The sequence below is a fragment of the Vipera berus genome, assembly GCF_964194415.1.
Source record: "Vipera berus genome assembly, chromosome: 7".
Classification (NCBI taxonomy): domain Eukaryota; kingdom Metazoa; phylum Chordata; class Lepidosauria; order Squamata; family Viperidae; genus Vipera; species Vipera berus.
In genome coordinates this window covers 47102501-47121700 of record NC_138209.1, presented here as the reverse complement: position 1 = coordinate 47121700, position 19200 = coordinate 47102501, and the positions used below count along the sequence as shown (strand labels likewise).

General features: G+C 40.3%; 1 protein-coding gene across 1 annotated transcript in view; it reads left to right on the top strand.

Moving 5' to 3' along the window:
* The window catches only part of WWC2 (WW and C2 domain containing 2), a 176177-nt gene that overhangs the window by 104441 nt on the left and 52536 nt on the right, over positions 1–19200 (top strand). The window contains exons 8-11 of the mRNA XM_081332605.1: positions 1320–1393; positions 5798–6037; positions 16944–17033; positions 18014–18627. Coding sequence (XP_081188731.1) covers positions 1320–1393; positions 5798–6037; positions 16944–17033; positions 18014–18627 — 1018 coding nt within the window. The remainder of the gene's footprint in view (positions 1–1319; positions 1394–5797; positions 6038–16943; positions 17034–18013; positions 18628–19200) is intronic.

Genomic DNA, 19200 nt, shown 5'->3' with positions numbered 1-19200 from the left:
CTTTCCTCATTTCTGAGTGATGAAGTTAGTATAGTGACTATACTAACTATAGTTAAAGCAGGATGATGCTGTACTCTGGTTTAGTCATAATTAAATACTGTAAAGTGAAAATGTAACTATTAATATCCTATGCTAGAGTCCTAGATAGCTAGTCTCAATAAGGGCTTAAAAATATCAAGCAGAACTTTTATCATTATCATGTCATGGAATAGAATTTTTTGGTTTGCAATTTTTTTCTTTGTGTTTTCTCAGATATAAATTCTATTCTAGAATACTAATTGTGATCTAAGTTGGTTTTAATTTGGCAAAGTAGCTACAACTGTCATATTAAACACTTGCAATTTTTTCTTATTTGAAAGAAACTAAACTTTTACTATACTATGCAATACCTCATTAGTTTCTATTATTTATTTTAAGTCAAGAATTTCATCGGACATCTGCCCTTCCCTCCCTGTTTTCCCCTCCCCTCCCTTTCTTGGCTTCCTGATATCCTGAATTTAGATTAATAGTTTGGGATTCAGTCTACCCACATCTCCCCTCCCCCACAAGTTATGTTAGAGCTTATTGATAACACATTCCAAAAACATTTTAATTTAATCCAAAGTCATTTTTGAAGTGATTTAATACATTATGTCAAATAGGTCTTATTCAAAATTACATGTATTCATTGAATATTGATGTATATAAATATAAGTGAACCTTATTTATTTTTGCTCCAAAAAGCAATGATCATATCCCAAAGTCCAATTTAAAACCTTGTGAATAGAGAACTTCTTCACATTTTGTTGCAGTTCATCAAGCTCTCCAATGAAATCAACATTTTAGTCACTTTAAAATATTTCTCACTGACTGGAATGATTGCCATAGGTTTATATTCACAAATGTTTTCCAAATGTTGGTCTATTTCTTAAGGTGGAATCATAAAAGTCTCTGGGAATGATTGTACTAGGATTTTCTTAGAAGCAGAAAATCCTATACTTAAATGTGTTTTTTAACAATTTCAGTCTCATTGAAGTCCTCCTTTGAGCTTCATCGATCTCTTAAGTTCTGAGTTCAAAGTGCTAAGCAACAATTTGGGATTAAATGGAGGTTCAAAGTTGGCCTTAATAGAACTGTACCTTTTATTAAAATGTATCCTAGCGTTATTTAGTAGCGATAAAGGTATACTCCTTTAGAAATTATTTGAATTAGCCTTTGAGTTGACTAAACAGCAATTAGAGTTTTGAAATGTGTTTTTATTTACTTAGCTTATTTAGGAAATCAAATTACTTCATGTATCCTTAATGATATATGCTGTGAGATGGTGATTCTTTCAACAGGTCAGTGTCAAGAACATGGCCAATTTAGCTGAAAAGGTCAGATTGAGTCTTCAATATGAAGAAGCCAAAAGAAGGTAAAGAAAGAGTTTATTTCTTTGTTAGACTATATATTTTGTATCCCAGTCTATAAAGCCATGTAACCAATATAATGCTTGCAGTGACATCTACTGGATGCATCAGTTGAAAACATAGTTTAATATTCTTCTCAGCATCATTTATTTGTGTATATTGGATCATTTATTTTTGTATATTAGACTATTAGTGAATACTCAGAGCTATTTTGTTTCCACTAACAAAAGAATTGTAAGCAAAAGAATATGAACCAAATTAAACAGCAAATTCAGGGAAACAGGTTATTACTAGCAGTTTCCTCAATTGCAAAATAAATAGTTTACATCAAAACTGCCTGTATGTTTAGGTGATAATAGGAAAATTAGGATAGATAAACTAGTGACTTTAAGAACATAATCTTAATTGTAATGACATAAAATGTAACACAGCAATCTCAAATTGAGCACTAAAACCAAGGTGCAAAATACATACAATACCACTGTTACTCAGAGGCAATGTTGGATCTGAATAAAGTGAGCTTTTCAGCCTAAAAAGGAAATCAATTGTTTCTCAGATGACATGGGAAATCCATACTGATACCTACAGAAATTGCAAATGATGAAGAAATTGCTACTTGAAATGTTAAAAAGTAACAAAAAATGATACTGGAACTCATAATTTGTATAGGTAGTCCTAGATCTCCGACCATTCCTTTAGTATCTGTTTGAAGTTACGACAGCACTGGACAAATGTGGTTAAACCTGGTCCTTGGAGTTCTGTCCATCCCAGCATCCCTGCAGTCATGTGATCACAATCTGGGCATCTGGCAACCAGTTCACACTTATAACCAATTGCTGCACTCCATAAACATGTGATTGCTATTTGCAATCTTCCCTGCCATCCTCCTGAGAAAGTTAATCGGGAAGCTGGCAGGGAAGGTTGCAAATCTCCCCTCCCACACACTGTGCTCTTACCACCTCTGTGTTCATACCATACCCTTCTGTGCCCTCCCTGATTCACACTGCTCCCTCATAAAGGTAAAGGTTCCCCCGCACATGTGTGCTAGTCGTTTCCGACTCTAGGAGCCAGTGCTCATCTCCGTTTCAAAGCCAAAGAGCCAGCGCTTGTCCGAGGATGTCTCCGTTGTCTTGTGGCCGGCATGACTAGACGCCAAAGGTGCACGGAACGCTGTTTCCTTCCCACCGTAGTGGTCCCTATTTTTCTACTTGCATTTTTACGTGCTTTTGAACTGCTAGGTTGGCAGAAGCTGGGACGAGTAACAGGCACTCACTCTGCTACACGGCACTCGGGATTCGACCCACCAAACTGCTGACCTTCTGATCGACAAGCTCAGCGTCCTAACCCACTGAACCACCATGTCCCTCATACACCCTTGCCAATCCACTCTTGAGCAGTCTTCCCGACTCACTTTTATAAATAACTCAAAGCGGTGAACATGCATATTTCTCCTTCCTCCTATTTTTTACACAACAACAATCCTGTGAGGTGGGTTGGAGAGTGACTGGCCCAAAGTTGCTCAGTCAGCCTACAGTTTCCTAGTATTTAGGCCAGTACCTTAACCACTATACCAAACTGACTGTCTACTGCCACCTTCTTTATTGATTCTGCTAGTCACAAACCAGTTGCAAAGCACCCAAATGGTGATCATGTGACCGCAGGATGCTGCAAGAGTCATAAATGCCCATCAGTTGCAAAGTGCCTGAGTATCAATCATGTGGCCACAGGGCTGTTGCATGAGTTGTCAAATCAAAGATTGGTTGTAAAATTACTTTTTCATTGCCATCATAACTTTGAACAGTCACTACACAAGGTGGTTATTAAGTGAGGTCTACGTGTACAACATTGTAAAAGATACAGCATAAATTTATTTATTTATTTAATTGATTTTATATACCGCCCTATTCCCGAAGGACTCAGGGCAGTTTACAGGGCGAATTAAAACAATACAAATAAATACAATTAAAATAGAATTAAATTAAGACTAGCCCACAATTAAAACAAATTAAAATTTAAAATTTAAAATTAAATTAAAACCCCCTCAGTCCAGGCCAGAAAGATCAAATAACCAAGTTTTCAGGTCCCGGCGAAACAAGCGAAGGTCTGGGGCAGTCCGAAGTTCCACCGGCAGTTCATTCCATAGGGCAGGCGCACCCACAGAGAATGCCCTCCCCCTTGGAATCACCCGCCATTATTCCCTAACCGGCGGAACCCTAAGGAGGCCCTCCCTGTGGGAGCGCACAGGACGATGGGAGGCTGATGCTGGTGCTCCCTGAGATAATCTGGACCCATGCCATTTAGGGCTTTATAGGTCATCACCAGCACCTTGATACTTTCATTTCACCATCTTTTTTTCTCATCACATTAATTGAGAATAATGTTTCTAAAAAGCTTCAGGAAACCTTCAACATCCTATTCAAAACATATAATGGTTCAAGCGTACATAGAAATCTGCCATTAAAATAAAATTTGGAATTGACAAGCAGTCTCAGTGAAGAAGACTTGAAAACTTAATTCAGTGATCAAGTACAATATTCAAGGGAAGTCACCCAATATAAGAAGCTAAGAGGCATGCTCTGGTAGCTAGAGAGATGATCAGTCAATAACAGTTATTGATAAGTAAGCATTTTAAAGAAGAAAAAAATTCTTTGAGACACGATCCCACTTTGCATGTCACTGAATAGTAGTCAGGGTTATTTCTAGCCAAGATTGGCTAGATATGAACCATTGATGAAGTGAAATAAACCTGATACATTCCATCAGTATGGACCTTCATTTAGTAAGCCAAAATGATTTTATTTCTTTTTATGTTAGTTGTATATAGTTTTTAGAACTGCTGCTTAGCTACTTAAGAAATCAAAATAAGAAGGCTAAGCTATAGGTTTCACCACTACATAGTAGACACCAACTTAAATGGCTTTAAAAGTGATAACAGTGGATTATAAATGCCTTAATGGTTACATAAGTGCTCCATATATTTCCTGTAATGTGGGAAGCAGTATAATACATAATCCCTGTGTGAGGATACTGATGCACTCGTGACCTTTTGTTAAATTTCACCATTTTGTGGAGGGAGCACTATTGTAAATGGAATAGTGGATCAGATTTTTGGTTTAGTCTATGCCAACAACACACTTTGTATTTTTATGCTGGAAAGAATTTGAAACATTATCTCTTTAGAACATTCCATAAAATGAATGTCAGAGAAGGCTGACAGCTGCTATTTTCATGTGGTACTAATTATAAAATGGAATCCTTTGTTCATTAAAAGGTTTCATTGTCTTGCAATTAAAAATCTTATCAGTTGGTAAATCAATTTGTAATAAACCAACCATCATGTGAATAATGCACTTCACTCAACTCTCAAAAACTCATTAATGTTTGTATTTTTCCTGTCCCTATTCATTAACTAAGATAGCCCTGGACCAGATCAGATTATAGATCTAGTTTGGTATAGTGGTTAAGATGCTGACTAGAAACCAGGAGACTAAGAATTCTAGTCCCACCCTAGACATGAAAGCTCATTGGGTGACTTTGGGCCAGTCACACTCTCTCAACCCAATCCACCTCATAGCATTGTTGTGTTGTGTATTTTTGTTTATAAAAATAATAAAGGTGATATAAAAGTTAAAAAATAATATGAATTTGATTGATTCACTTCATGTAAAAAGAGCTGCACACTATCTTCTTAAGGCCCCTCTGGCCTTTAACTCCATCAATTGTCTATACTACAGTGAAAAACCTAATCAGAATAAAGGATCTACGTGATACGTTTATTTAAAATATTATTATATATTGACTTGCTAGAAAAATGAGGTATGGTGGCTCAGTGGCTTAATGACGCTGGACATGGTCTCTGCTCTGGTGGGTCAAGCCCTACCACTGCAGGGTGAGGTGAGCTCCCATCACTCAACTCAGCTTCTGCCCACCTAGCAGTTTGAAAGGATGTTCTATGGAAATAGATAAATAGGTACCACTTTGGTGGGAAGATGAGCCGGCACTTCTTGCAGCAATTAAAATCCTGCTGGCACTGAACCTTCCAGGTTGTGACACCCATTTGGATGGTGCTGTAAGAAAAGCCAGTTGTCTTTCTTTCTAGTGCGTAGCTAGCTCAACCTCCTAGGGAAGTGCAACAAGTGTGTACCTAACAGAGCTGGTAATCAGACATCCAAACTACTACTCTGCCTTAGCATTGTAAAAGTGCCATATGCTAAATAAATAAATAACCAGAAAAGTAATTAGAAATGCTCTGCACTTGTTAGGCTTTACACATATAGGTCCTACTGTATTATTGAGCCCCTGAAAGTGGAGGAGGCAAGGAGGTAAGAGATCTTCTGGCTTTTCCTCTGTTTTTGTCCTAATGCAAAATCCTTGTTTATCTGTTCTTTGTGTTTGTCTGTCTCTTTTAGAATGGCAAACTTAAAAATAGAACTTTCTAAGTTAAAAAGTGAAGCTTGGCCTGGAGCACTGGAAATTGAGAAGGAAAAATTGATGCTGATAAATGAAAAGGAAGAGCTTCTGAAAGAACTTCAATTTGTCACCTCATGTAAACGCACGCAAGATGAATTGAAGCATTTAGAAGCAGAAAGGAAGAGACTGGAAGAGGAGCTATCAATGAAAAGCACACCTAGTGATGAACTTACAGAGAGGTATAGAAAAAAATCCCTTCCCTCTATCATTTATTTATTCCTTCATCTTAACCTTTATCTTGCTGGAGAGCCTGAGTTGTGCCCTAATGGGCCATTTTCTTTCTGTAGCTGTTCTATGTATATTTTAATTAAATTTAAAATTAGTCTAGTGGGCAGTAATACAGCAAGACCTTCACACTGTGACAGAATTCACAGAGTTCATATTATTTCAAGCTCTCTGTTGTTCTTCATTTGCAACCAGTGTGAAAATAGCAAGTCCTGATGTTAAATAGCTGAAGGAAGTCAGCAGAGTGCAATATATCATTGGCAAGTTTTGGGATAATAGCTGAGACCTTATGAACTTCTTACTGAAAATGTTATTCTCATTGTTTCTGCACTGGAGCCACTTATAGTTGATAGAGATGATTTCCCACACATGTGCAAAGGAGTTAACTAAATTCAGAAGGGGTGTCCTGTGGCAACTGGACTCTATTCACTTATATCAAGGTCCACACGGAGATGATTCAGCCTTCTAGAATACAGTATATTTTTTTAAAAAGAGAATGGATTGGAAAACCATAGAACATTAAGAATTGCAGATTAAGTTTATGATAATTAAGAGCATGCTTATAAAACCTTAAGTACTGTATATAAATGTTTAACTTTTGATAAATGGCACCTTCTTTGCACACTGATTATGTTCTTATAGGATACACCAAGGATTTTTGCATTCTGTCTGTAAATGCAGCTATTTCCTTCTATTCTCTGTTAGTGAAGAAAAGGAGAGGTTAATGTGAACTATGTATAGTTGTTGTGCATTAATAAGATAGATATTTTAAACCTTGATTTAAACACATTTCTGGCTTGTTTGGACACAATAAATGTAATCCTGGGCTTGGATGTTATGCCAAGCTGTCTAGTTTGTTTACCCACTTATATAAAGGTTAATAAGCAGCATGCAACTTGATCTCCTTCACTTCTTGGTATGTTAAGACATGATTCTTGGCTTACTGTATTATGTGAGTTGTGTGAGTTAAAGCTGACAATAGTAATTATAATTAAAGTAAATAATTATAACTTAAAATTATCATGAATTTTTAAAAACTGTGGTGAAATATAATGGTGTAAGTAAGCATGAAATGGCTGGCATCCGTTAGTGCGGTAGTATTGAGCTTCCTGACAATTGTGGCTGGAGTCTTCAGAGGCAAGGTGGTCTGCTAACAAATCAGGTAATTCTGCCTATGAATGAGGATCTATAGCAGACTAGACATTCCTGAAAGAGAAGGGATAGTATTGTGATGGATAACAGTGACCAGGCAGTGAATTTCTTTTCACCAGACAAGGAAAGAAAGTGAGATCTCCCACTTGCACTCTGGACAGTTGTTATAGGAACTGGGGGTTTTGCGGTGAATTCCTGAATTGAGCAGCTGGGAGCTGAGGCATTTCAGTCAAACTCAGAGCACTAATGCATCTCTTGTGGATACAAGGTTAGCAGAAGCCTCACTTTCTTAAACACTTTCACTTGTAATCATTTTACAGCTAACAAGAGACTTTCTAAGCAGTAGACTAAGAGAAATTGACTTGTTGAGACAACTGTCTTTCTGGATTAAAAGGAAAAACTGGGTTTCAAAGATTTAAAAATTTTGACAAAAAGCTTCACAAGGGTTAGATATAAGAAAGTTTAAAATGGAAAAAGAGGTTGGTAATTTCTGATTATTATAAAAAAGGATTACTTTTTGATGAAAATGTTTTTGAACAAATTGGAATTAAAAACATACAAACAGACCAGACCTTTTATGAAAATGTTTTTTGTTTACTATTAAAGAGTACAAATGATGGATTTTAGAAAAAAGAAGATGAAGGTAATTTGAGTCGGAGGGCAATGTTGATTATAACCATGGAATGCCATTTGAGAGGAGAATATTAAGAGCTGAGAAAGAAAAAAAGGAAACTCACCTGGCCAAAGTTGCGGAAACCTTTTCGGAAAAGTGTATTTTTGATGTTTGATGGCTAATAACACCATTTTTTTTGAAGTAGTACCATAAAATTATATATCGATGGAAAGATAATTTAATCAAGAATGCAATGCAACAACGTTTGTTCAATTATCTTACTGTATTCTATGAAAATTTATAGCCAAATAACCAGAAAAAGGAAGCACAACTTGCTTAGGTTGATATCAGGTAGCTTTCCTTCATTTGATTGTAGCCAATGAGCATGGGTGTTTAGTGAGCCAATCAGGTGTCATCTGGTTTTGGCAATGAGCCAATCAGATCACAGTAGGATTCAGTTATTGATGTCATGTAGTGAAACTGAGAGGAGGACATTTGTCAGTGTGTTATGTGATCGCTATCAAGTTGGTTGGTTTTTTTTGTGTTCTTTCATTTAGTGAGGTTGTAAAATGTAATAAAATTAAAAGTAATGGTGCAAAGAGTTGACTGGTTGCCCAGAAAGCAATGTAAAATAGTATTATTAAGTGGATAAGGCTACAGTTATAAAGAAATTAGAAGAAAAATAAGTGGAAACTTAATCAAAGGTGGCATTTCTACTGTATACTTTTCCCAAAAGGTTTCCACAATTTTGGCCACTACTGCAAGTCTTTTGCCAACGGGGGGGGGGGGGGGAAGGGGGGATGATTAAGAGAGACAAGTGCACCACTCACTTTTGGCTCTGTCTGAATCTTCTGCTTGTTTCAGCTTTACTTATCTTTCAGCTAATGAGATTCAAAGCAGTTTGTGCATGAACATTTTCATTAGTGGAACAACTGGTTTCATGTAGTTTGTGCATAAATCGAAGCAACCATGCTTGGTCTGAATATGAATTGAAACAGTGGGTAAGAGCTAGAAGAAGCTAATGCTTTTGATGCCACTGATAATAAGGAAAAGAATGAAAGATGAACTTGGGGAGGTTCCAACCCGTCACATTGCCCCATGTACTGTTTTTGTATAGCACGGACCCTATTACTTCATCACATAGCCACAGGTTGCAATGGTTGAAGGGAAATAGACAAAGAAAGATACTGAAAAAGGATCAGGAAGTAGATGGGTTGGTGTGATGCGTTCAAGGGCATTGTATTAACAGCATTGCTGTGAAATAAAGGAGGGACAGAAAGGAAGGCAGTGGGCTAGTGGAATATGCCACAGTGAGAATTTCTGAGACCATCAAGGAACAAATTGTATAAAACAAACAGCACTAGCTCCATGTATCCTTCTTTCTCAACAAGGGGTGATATATTTTAGCATTGCCGATTCACCATGAAATATTTCTGGAATCTTCATGGGTGTTTTTTTTACTGAATCTAGGAACAACAAAATTGTTCCAGGCTTTTATTTTGTACAGCCTGTAGCTGATCCAGAAAAATTTGATAGAACCTCCAGATTGCAATTTGTTTCTTTAATTTTCAAAATAAGACACATCTTCTGCTTCATACACATTCTATCTTTAGCTCTTAGCAGATTAGCCTTGACCAAATGTAACTATTGGGGAAAGATTGTGTATCTAACTAGAAGCAGATGGAATAAAAAGAAGAATAAAGTAGAGTAGAGTAGAGTAGAGTAGAGTAGAGTAGAGTAGAGTAGAGTAGAGTAGAGTAGAGTAGTTGGAAAGGATATTGGAGGTCTTCTAGTCCAACCCTCTGCTTAGGTAGGAAACCCTATACTATTTCAGACAAATGGTTGTCCAGTCTCTTCTTAAAAACTTCCAGTGTTGGAGCATTCACAACTTCTGGAGGCAAGCTGTTCCATTGATTAATTGTTCTAACTGTCAGGAAAATTCTCCTTAGTTCTAGGTTGCTTCTCTCCTTGATTAGTTTCCATCCATTGCTTCTTGTCCCGCCCTCAGGTGCTTTGGAGAATAGCTTGACTCCCTCTTCTTTGTGGCAAACCCTGTGATATTGGAACACTGCTATCATGTCAGCTCTAGTCCTCTTGTTCATTAAACTAGACATACCCAATTCCAGCAACCGTTCTTTAGATGTTTTAGTCTCCAGTCCCCTGATCATTTTTGTTGTTCTCCTCTACACTCTTTCTAGAGTCTCAGCATCTTTTTTACATCATGGTGACCAAAACTCAATGCAGTATTTCAAGTGTGGCCTTACCAAGGCATTATAAAGTGTTATTAACACTTAATGTGATCTTTATTCTATCCCTCTGTTAATGGAGCCTAGAGCTGTGTTGGCTTTTTTGGCAGCTGCAGCACACTGCTGGCTCACATTTAAGTGATTGTCCACTAGGACTCCAAGATCCCTCTCAAAGTTACTAGTGTTGAGCGAGGTACCACCTATGCTGTACCTCTGCATTTGTTTTTTCTTGCTTAAATGTAGAACCTTACTTTTTTCACCATTGAATTTCATTTTGTTAGATAGTGCCCAATGTTCAGGTCTGTCAAGATCTTTCTGTATCTTAAGCCTATCTTTTGGAGTGTTGGCTATTCCTGCCAGCTTGGGGTCATCTGCAAATTTGATGAGTTCCCCATCTATCCCCTCATCCAAATCATTGATGAAGATGTTGAAGAGTACTGCACTTAAAACAGAGGCTTGGGGTACCCACTGCATTATTTCCTCCATGTAAATGCAGTTCCATTGAGGACTACATGTTGAATGCGGTTGGTCAGCCAGCTACGAATCCATCTGGTGGTGATGCTGTCTAACCCACATTTTTCTATCTTATCTAGTAGTAGGTTGTGGTCTACTTTATCAAATGCCTTAACTTTCAATTTGCCATATATATACAGCTGTGATTATTTTATTTATTGAGTACTTTTAAAACTAAAATGAGAGCCAGTTTGACCAAAGAGTGCAGCTTCCCGGGGAGTCAGCATCGGAGTTCATAGTGGGCCTAAGGCAGGCTGCATGCCTATGCAAGTTTTCAAATTTAGAGGAGTGACTACGAGACCGGCTCGTTTGTGGCCTACAGGACAGAACGCTTCAGCAGAGACTATTTGCTAGGCCAAATTTAACCTTTTCCGAAGCGCAAGATGAGGTGATGGCTGATGAAGCTGCCGGGGGTGCCATTCAAACCATACAGCCCGCCAAATCAACGAAGTTAGAAGAAATGGTCCACCGTGAGGACGCCAAACGCACCAAAGAACTCTCCGAGGAAGAAGAACCTGAAATCAACCAACTCCAAAAGCAACCCAACGTGCCACACCGCAACGGCCAGCCACGAGAGGACAATTACAAGGCAGTTCTCTTACCGAGATGTAAGGGGTATGGCAGCAACCATTTTTGCGCCAACTGCAGATTTCGTTCATCCACGTGTAGAGCTTGCGGAAGGACAGGCCACATTGCAGTGGTTTGCAGAGCCCGACAAAGAGACCAGCCACCCAAACACCTGTCGGAAGAACCGACTAGGAGAGGTACTGGGGCCCAGGGTCCAGTTAGTGTGGGATTCTTCAGAAGCCATAGAAGTGTATGCCGCACCGGAGCTCAACACCCCCTCAAACCCAAACTTAAGTTCATGGTAGAGCTACAAGGAGTTCCATGTAAGATGGAATTGGACTCTGGCTCTGCAGTCTCAATTATTTCTCAAGACACGTGTGTAGGTGCAGTAACAATTGGGCCAAACTAAGACCCTCAGATATAATCCTAATGGATTTTCAAAATGCGCATGTTAAAGTTAAGGGAGAAGCAACCTTGTTGGTTAAGTTTAAAGGGTTTTGGGGGCACCTGGATGTAATAGTAATAGGGGGCCAGAGAACGAGTCTCATTGGACTCGATTGGTTTGATGCCTTAGGTATTCAGATTACTGGCATAAACTGGACACAAACTGCAGACCTCACAGTGTGTGAGGAATACACGGATGTTTTTGATTCAACCCTAGGGACATACACAGGCCCACCTATCTCATTTAAGCTTGATCCCAACGTAGTTCCAATCAGGGTTAAGCCTCATAGGGTCCCCTTTGCCTTAAAACATAAAATTGATTCTGAAATTGATAAGCTGGTAGAACAGGGCGTGTTACAGCCTGTTGATGGTGGGGAGTGGGAAACTCCTTTAGTCACCCCACTTAAAGCCAACGGGGAAGTTCGCATTTGCGCTGACTATAAATGCACACTAAATAAAGCCCTCAAGCAACACGCTTACCTGGTCCCAGTGGTCAATCATATTCTAGCCTCCTTGCAAGGGGGTACTATTTTTGCTAAACTTGATTTAGCACAGGCCTATCAGCAATTGCCGGTTGATGAGGCCACAGCCACGGCTCCAACGATCGTGACTCACAGGGGGGCTTTCAAAGTTAAACGCTTACAGTTTGGAGTCAGTGTTGCACCGGGTATTTTTCAGGGAATCATGGAGCGTACACTCAAGGGTATTCAGGGTGTCTGCCCTTATTTTGATGATGTTCTTATTGCAGGGGAATCCCCAGAAGTGTTGGCCAGTAGGCTCAAGGCTGTTTTGCAGAGGCTTCGCAAAGCAGGTCTCAAATTAAAAAAGAACAAGTGCAGTATTGGAGTTTCTTCAACAGAATTCCTGGGTTTCTGAATTGATGCTAACAGCATTCACCCTGCTGATTCTAAAGTGAAGGCCATTAAAATGGCTTCTAGGCCCAAATCAAAAGGAGAGCTACAAGCATTCTTGGGTCTCGTAAACTTCTATCACATATTTCTACCTCGTAAGGCTGCAATAGCAGAGCCCCTCCACAGACTGCTGGATAAGAAAGCTCCATGGAAATGGACTAACTTACATGAAAAAGGTTTCCTGGAATTAAAAGCACTATTGTCAGAAAAGTCCACTGTAACTCACTACAAAGAGTCTAAACCTGTATGTCTTGCATGTGATGCATCTCCCTATGGGGTGGGGGCAGTTTTAAGTCACATAGAAAAAAATGAGAAACAGGTTCCAATAGTGTTTTACTCAAGGACATTGTCTTCTGCTGAGCGCAACTATGATCAGATTGACAAAGAGGCCCTAGCCATCGTTGCTGGAATAAAAAAAATTCCATGACTATTTATATGGCAGGGATTTCACTGTCTACACTGACCATAAACCTCCGTTGGGACTTTTCAAAATGGACAAACAAACCCCCCACATACTATCTCCAAGAATGTTGAGATGGTCTATCTTCCTATCTGCATACAATTTTAAATTAATTCACAAAGCAGGCAAGGAAATGGGCCATGCTGATGGCCTCAGCAGACTACCACTGCCACTAATGGATCCAGATCCGGCTCCTGCTGCTAGAATATTGTCCATACAGGACATACCTGAGTTTCCCCTCCATGCAGGGGACATTGCTGCTGAAACTGCCACAGATAAAATACTTAGTAGAGTGTTGTCATGGGTATACATGGCCTGGTTGGAAAAAAGTCCAGGCTCAGAATTTCTAAGCTATTTTGTCAGGAGGCATGAGCTATCTGCACATAAAGGGTGCATATTATGGAGGAACAGTGTCTTAATTGCCACTTCCCTAAGAGACAGGGTTTTACAATTATTACATGAAGGCCATCCAGGCATTGTCAGAATAAAAGCTTTAGCTAGAAGCTACCTCTGGTAGCCTGGCCTTGATAAGGCCATTGAGGGTCAAGTCCATGGTTGTTATACATGCCAGCAATCTAGGCCTGAAATGCCACAGGCTCCAGTTCACAGGTGGGAGGAAACACACACTCCCTGGTCTAGGGTTCACATAGACTACGCTGGGCCTTTTCAGGGACAGCTCTTCCTGATCGTAGTGGATAGCCACTCAAAATGGCTGGAAGTAATTCCAGTTCCTAACATGACTACTGCTAGGACCATCCAGGTGCTGAGAAAACTCTTTGCCATGCATGGGTTGCCAGATGTCTTAGTTTCAGACAATGGGGCCCAATTCACTGCTGCTGAATTTCAGGCCTTTCTTAGAGCTAATCTCATCAGAGATGCAACATCTGCGCCTTTTCATCCATCTTCTAATGGTCAACCTGAATGCATGGTGAGGACAACGAAGGAAGCACTCAAGCGCAGTGTTACAGGTGACTGGCATCACAGATTGGCAGATTTTTTACTCTGCCAACATTCTACGCCCTGCACTGCTACGGGCAAGAGTCCTGCACAACTATGTTGGGGTTGCATCCAGATAGAGTGGCAGCAGAAGCCTCTCGACCAAAACCCCCAAGGGGGCTGCACATAGGCGATTGGGTTTGGGCCAGGAACTATGGTCATGGGAATCTGTGGGTTCCTGGTCAAATCACCAAGGCATCAGGACCCCTATCTTATGAAGTGGGGGGGAGGGAGGGCAAGTTGTCAGACGACACATTGATCAGCTCAGGAAACGTTTTCCAGAATGGCCACTAAGCGAAGACTGCATCATAAGTCCCTCCCAAGGTCCTCAAACTTGCAGCCAAGCCAGCCCTCACATGGACTACCAGGACTTTTCCTTCTTAACTGAGGTGGAACCAGAGGGAGAACGGGGGAGCTCTGGAGTGCAACATGGACCCCCTGAAGGAGCAAGCCAACCGAACTTCAGCAACCACTGTGCCTACTCTGCCGATCAGTCTGACTGTGGGGTGGGCCAACCTGGTGAGGCCAGCCAGAGTGCATCGAATCCCCTTGACTCAGGAGCACAAAGGGACACAAGTCTACCCAGCCCACTGGGTAAGCTGGTAGACCACAAAGTGATGGGAACTCCGAGACGTTCCTCTAGGGCACACAAGCCTCCTTCATATCTTGTAGATTACGTTGTAAAATAAAGAGCTATATATTGTTGTAAAACCTGTTGCCACTAGACTACAGAAATTAGTGCTATGTTGTAACTGTCTATTATTGCAAATGGAAGCCTGATCATTGAGACGTCATTTAATCTCATTGTAAGCTACATTGTTTTTTTATTTTTATTATTATCACTTTACTTTTGTGTGTTTGAATAATGAGTCTGGACAATTGTTGAGACTAATTGGTGTTGTCATAGTCTGATCTAAGAGGGGAGGGGTGTTATGTACTGGGCTCTTGTGAAACACCACGTAGGGTTGCTGGAGCAGCTAACGGCTCTCCAGCAACCCAGACTTTAAGTCTCCTGTGCAGCAATTGGCTATCTCCAGGCGGCAATGGTTGATTCAAAACCTATTGGCTGCCGCCTAGGGGCTAGACTATATATTGCGGCTAGTTGCAGACATTTCCCCAGTACAGTTCCAGCACGAAATAAACAATGAGTTATCCTGTACTCAGCTTCGCGTCTTCATTCCTGCACCAAAGAACCCGCTATTTAACAGTTAACACAGTTAAATATTTTAACAAATGTGTCACAAATGATTTGTGGGAAGTAAGAATGCCAAAAACTAAACAAACGAAGAGCCTCTTAAAAAAAAACATATGTCTTCCCTAACTCTTATTTGCACATAATGCATATAGAATTTGATTACTTTAAATCCATTGACATGGATTTTTCACTCAATGGCTAATAATTAAATATAGTCTTTTTTCCTTTTTTTGAAAAAAAAAAGCTAATATTTGGGGGGGGGGAAAGAACAATTGAAACTAAGTGTTAGCCTAGGACTTTTATGCTTGTTCTCATATATGCTGTTCCCGGATAAATATAATTACAAACAGGCTTAGAAAGATTTTTGCCTAAAATACAAGTATACAAGTACCTTCAAATGATTATTAGCTAATGGACTGCACAGTCCAACATTGACTAAATAGATTGTTCTGCACTTATAACTTGCATTTCATCAGTTAATTCTTAGCAGTCTGAGAATTATTATGCCATTACCCATTAGCTAGGGCAGGGGTCGGCAACCTAAAAAAGGAAAAGAGCCACCGGGAACCGGTTCCATCACAAATTTAAAAAACTGGGAGCCGCGTGCGTGTGTCCATGCACGCGCATGCGCAAAAAATGTTTTGCGCATGCGCGGACGCACGCGGTTGCCATTTTTTAAAAAAGTGAGATGGAACCGGTTCCCGGTTGCCCGACGGCGACGGCCCGTCTGCAAAGCTGCCGCTTTCGGCAGCTTTGCAGACGGGCCGCGGCAGCTTCCTCAAAGAGCGGCACCACTGCCCGTTCGCCCGGAGGTACGCGCGCACCTCTCCAAAGGTTTGGGGAGGTGCGCGCGCACCTCCGGTCGTTCGGAGAGGTGCGCGCGCACCTCTCGGAACGGGCCGCGGCGTCGCTCTTTGAGGAAGCTGCCGTGCCCCATTTGCAAAGCTGCCGCTTTCGGCAGCTTTGCAGACGGGCCGCGGCAGCTTCCTCAAAGAACGACGCCGCGGCCCGTTCGCGCGGAGGTACGCGCGCACCTCTCCAAAGGTTTGGGGAGGTGCGCGCGCACCTCCGCCCATTCGGGGAGGTGCGCGCGCACCTCTCGGAACGGGCCGCGGCGTCGCTCTTTGAGGAAGCTGCCGTGGCCCATCTGCAAAGCTGCCGCTTTCGGCAGCTTTGCAGATGGGCCGCGGCAGCTTCCTCAAAGAGCGACGCCGCGGCCCGTTCGCGCGGAGGTACGCGCACACCTCTCCAAAGGTTTGGGGAGGTGCGCGCGCACCTCCGCCCATTCGGGGAGGTGCGCGCGCACCTCTCCAAACGGGCGGTGCCACTCTCCATTTGGAGAGGTGCGCGCGCACCGGGCGGCTGGGAGCCGCGGGTTGCCGACCCGGAGCCGCGGGTTGCCGACCCGTGAGCTAGGGCTAAGATATTTCCAGAATCATTTCATGGCCAGAATCTGAGAAAGAGAACAAAATGAAAATATTTTGAAAGATTTTTAGACACCTCACCCCCCCCCCCAAAAAAATAGGGAATATGTATTGGCCATTAACTAACACTAATCAATTAAGCATTATATTAATGGTATAGTGCAAATGTATTTCGCTCCTGTAATCCTTTAGTTGCCCTGAAAATTTCCATTTGACTTGTAGTTTGGATGAACTTAAATAAGTTGTCCTCAGATGTTTGTCATTATGGTTTTAGAGCAAGGTTCTCTTTGCAATGTGTATGCATTTATATATTGACACGTAAGCTTTTTTATCTTCTAGGTTGAAATTAGAAGATCGAAAAAATAAATTGGTTAAAAAACTTGAAGAAACTAGTCACCTAACCACCCATTTACATTCCCAGCTTAAAAGGTGAGATAATTTTCTTTACACTAGATTTTTGACAAATGATAACAGTTTGTCCAAAACTGCTGTGGGTATACTGTATTTCTGAATTGTCTATTTTGATTTAGGTGAAATATTAATTTGGAAGTGTGTCTTATACTAAAAGCTTGGTTATCTGTTTAAGTCCTGAACTGCAAAGTTTTGAACCAACAAAGTCCTGAAACAAAGTCCTGAACCAACAAAGAACATACATAACTGATCTGTGGTAGCCCTTTCCCTATATTATTCAGCTACATTCGTGGAAAATAGTGAAACAAATATGTGTTGTTTCTACTATGAGCAGCAATCTGTTTTGCACATGGAAACATTAAAATGAAAGGTCATGAAATGAGGCAAAATTAACAATTATTGGCTTAGCAACAGAAATGTTGGGCTCAGTTGTGATCATAAGTTGAGGACTACCTAAACCATTTAGGCAAAAATGAAAGATATAAAATAAGTAAACTGCATCCTAGTTCAAATGCTCACTTTCTCAACACATTTGTGCACAAATGCAAATGACAACCACTAAGGAATGGCTTCTATTAATGTTTTTTTATTGATTTCATAGTACCATCTTTCTTTAAGGGCAGCACTGCACTAATGTGAATCCATTTATTGAGAGAGCATTTACTGTTATTAATAACCAGTGAAGAAAGCAGTATTTCCTTAAACTCAGAAATGTCCATTTTATATGAAAATCCTATTGTTTTCCTTTCTCTTCAGGTATTATGTATTATTTGTTTGTGTACTTTACCCACCATCAGAGTAGAAAATACCAGAATGGGAAAAATGGGGCATCTCAAACAGTGATTTAAAACTGATCTAATAGTCCAATAAATTTAGATAGGTATTGTACATTGCTAAATACAAAACTACTTTCTTATTGTTCTAATTGTACTTTCTAATTTATCCTTGTGAAACTGTTACAGTGATCAGAATGACAGATCTTTGCTTCTTTGTTGCAGCCTCTCTGCCAGTACGTTATCTGTGTCTTCAGGGAGCAGCTTGGGATCTTTAGCATCTAGTCGAGGGTCCTTGAATACATCTAGTAGGGGGTCGCTGAATTCTCTTAACTCTACAGACCTCTACTACAACCAAGGTGATCAACCTGTAGATTTAGACTATCAATATAAATTGGACTTCGTATTACAAGAGAAATGTGGTTATATTCCTTCTGGCCCTATTACCACCATTCATGAAAATGAAGTGGTCAGCTCCCATGAGAAAATGGGATATAGTGACTCTTCCAGTTCTTTGACAGCAAGTCATGCACCCAAAATAACTGAGCCTCCTAAATCTGTCACATCATTCTCTTCAAGATCTTCCCTTTCATCATTATCTCCTCCTGAATCACCTTTGGTTTTAGAAGGTGGCTTTTCAGTCCCTCCTCAAGATTCTCCATTACATCTTTTCACCACGGACTTTGAGGACTGCAATTTACCCAGTGACTTTACAGGCATTACTACCTGTGAGAATCAAATTTTGCTGGACTCTGAAACTAGAATATCTTCTCAATCAGTTAATGATAAATATCGCAATGAAAGTATTTCACAGAGCATATCACATTCAAGAAATACAGGTAAATATGTTAAAGGATCAAACTTATATGTCTTGCTATTCAAACTCAGCCAATTCTCTCTCTGGGTTGAACTAAGTTTCTGAACCTTAGCAGCCAATATGTCCTCAGAAAATTGTGCATTTTTTCCTGGTAAGGTGATAGGTCACTGTCAACAAATGAAATCATTAACAGCTCAGCACATCACTTCTATATGAAACTTTAAGAAGTAGGACTAGATAAGAAAGATCCAAGGAGATTAAGCTTGAGGAACTACTATAAAATGGGTGAAAGTCTAAAAACTGTGGTGAAACAGCAAACAAAAAACAGGTGATAAATGTACTAGAAGGGATATCACAGCAATTGGAAGATATACTGCTCAAAAAAAATAAAGGGAACAGAAAATAAGACATCCTACTATTAAATACACAGTACATTGTGTTGTTCAAGTGTTCCCTTTATTTTTTTGAGCAGTATATAATAGAGGTACTGAGACAGAGACACTAGATAACTTTATATCAGGAAGATGTTCACAAAACCAGTGAGCTGTCATGAGCAGAATAGAATCCCTTGAGGGCCTGTGCTGTTGATAATATC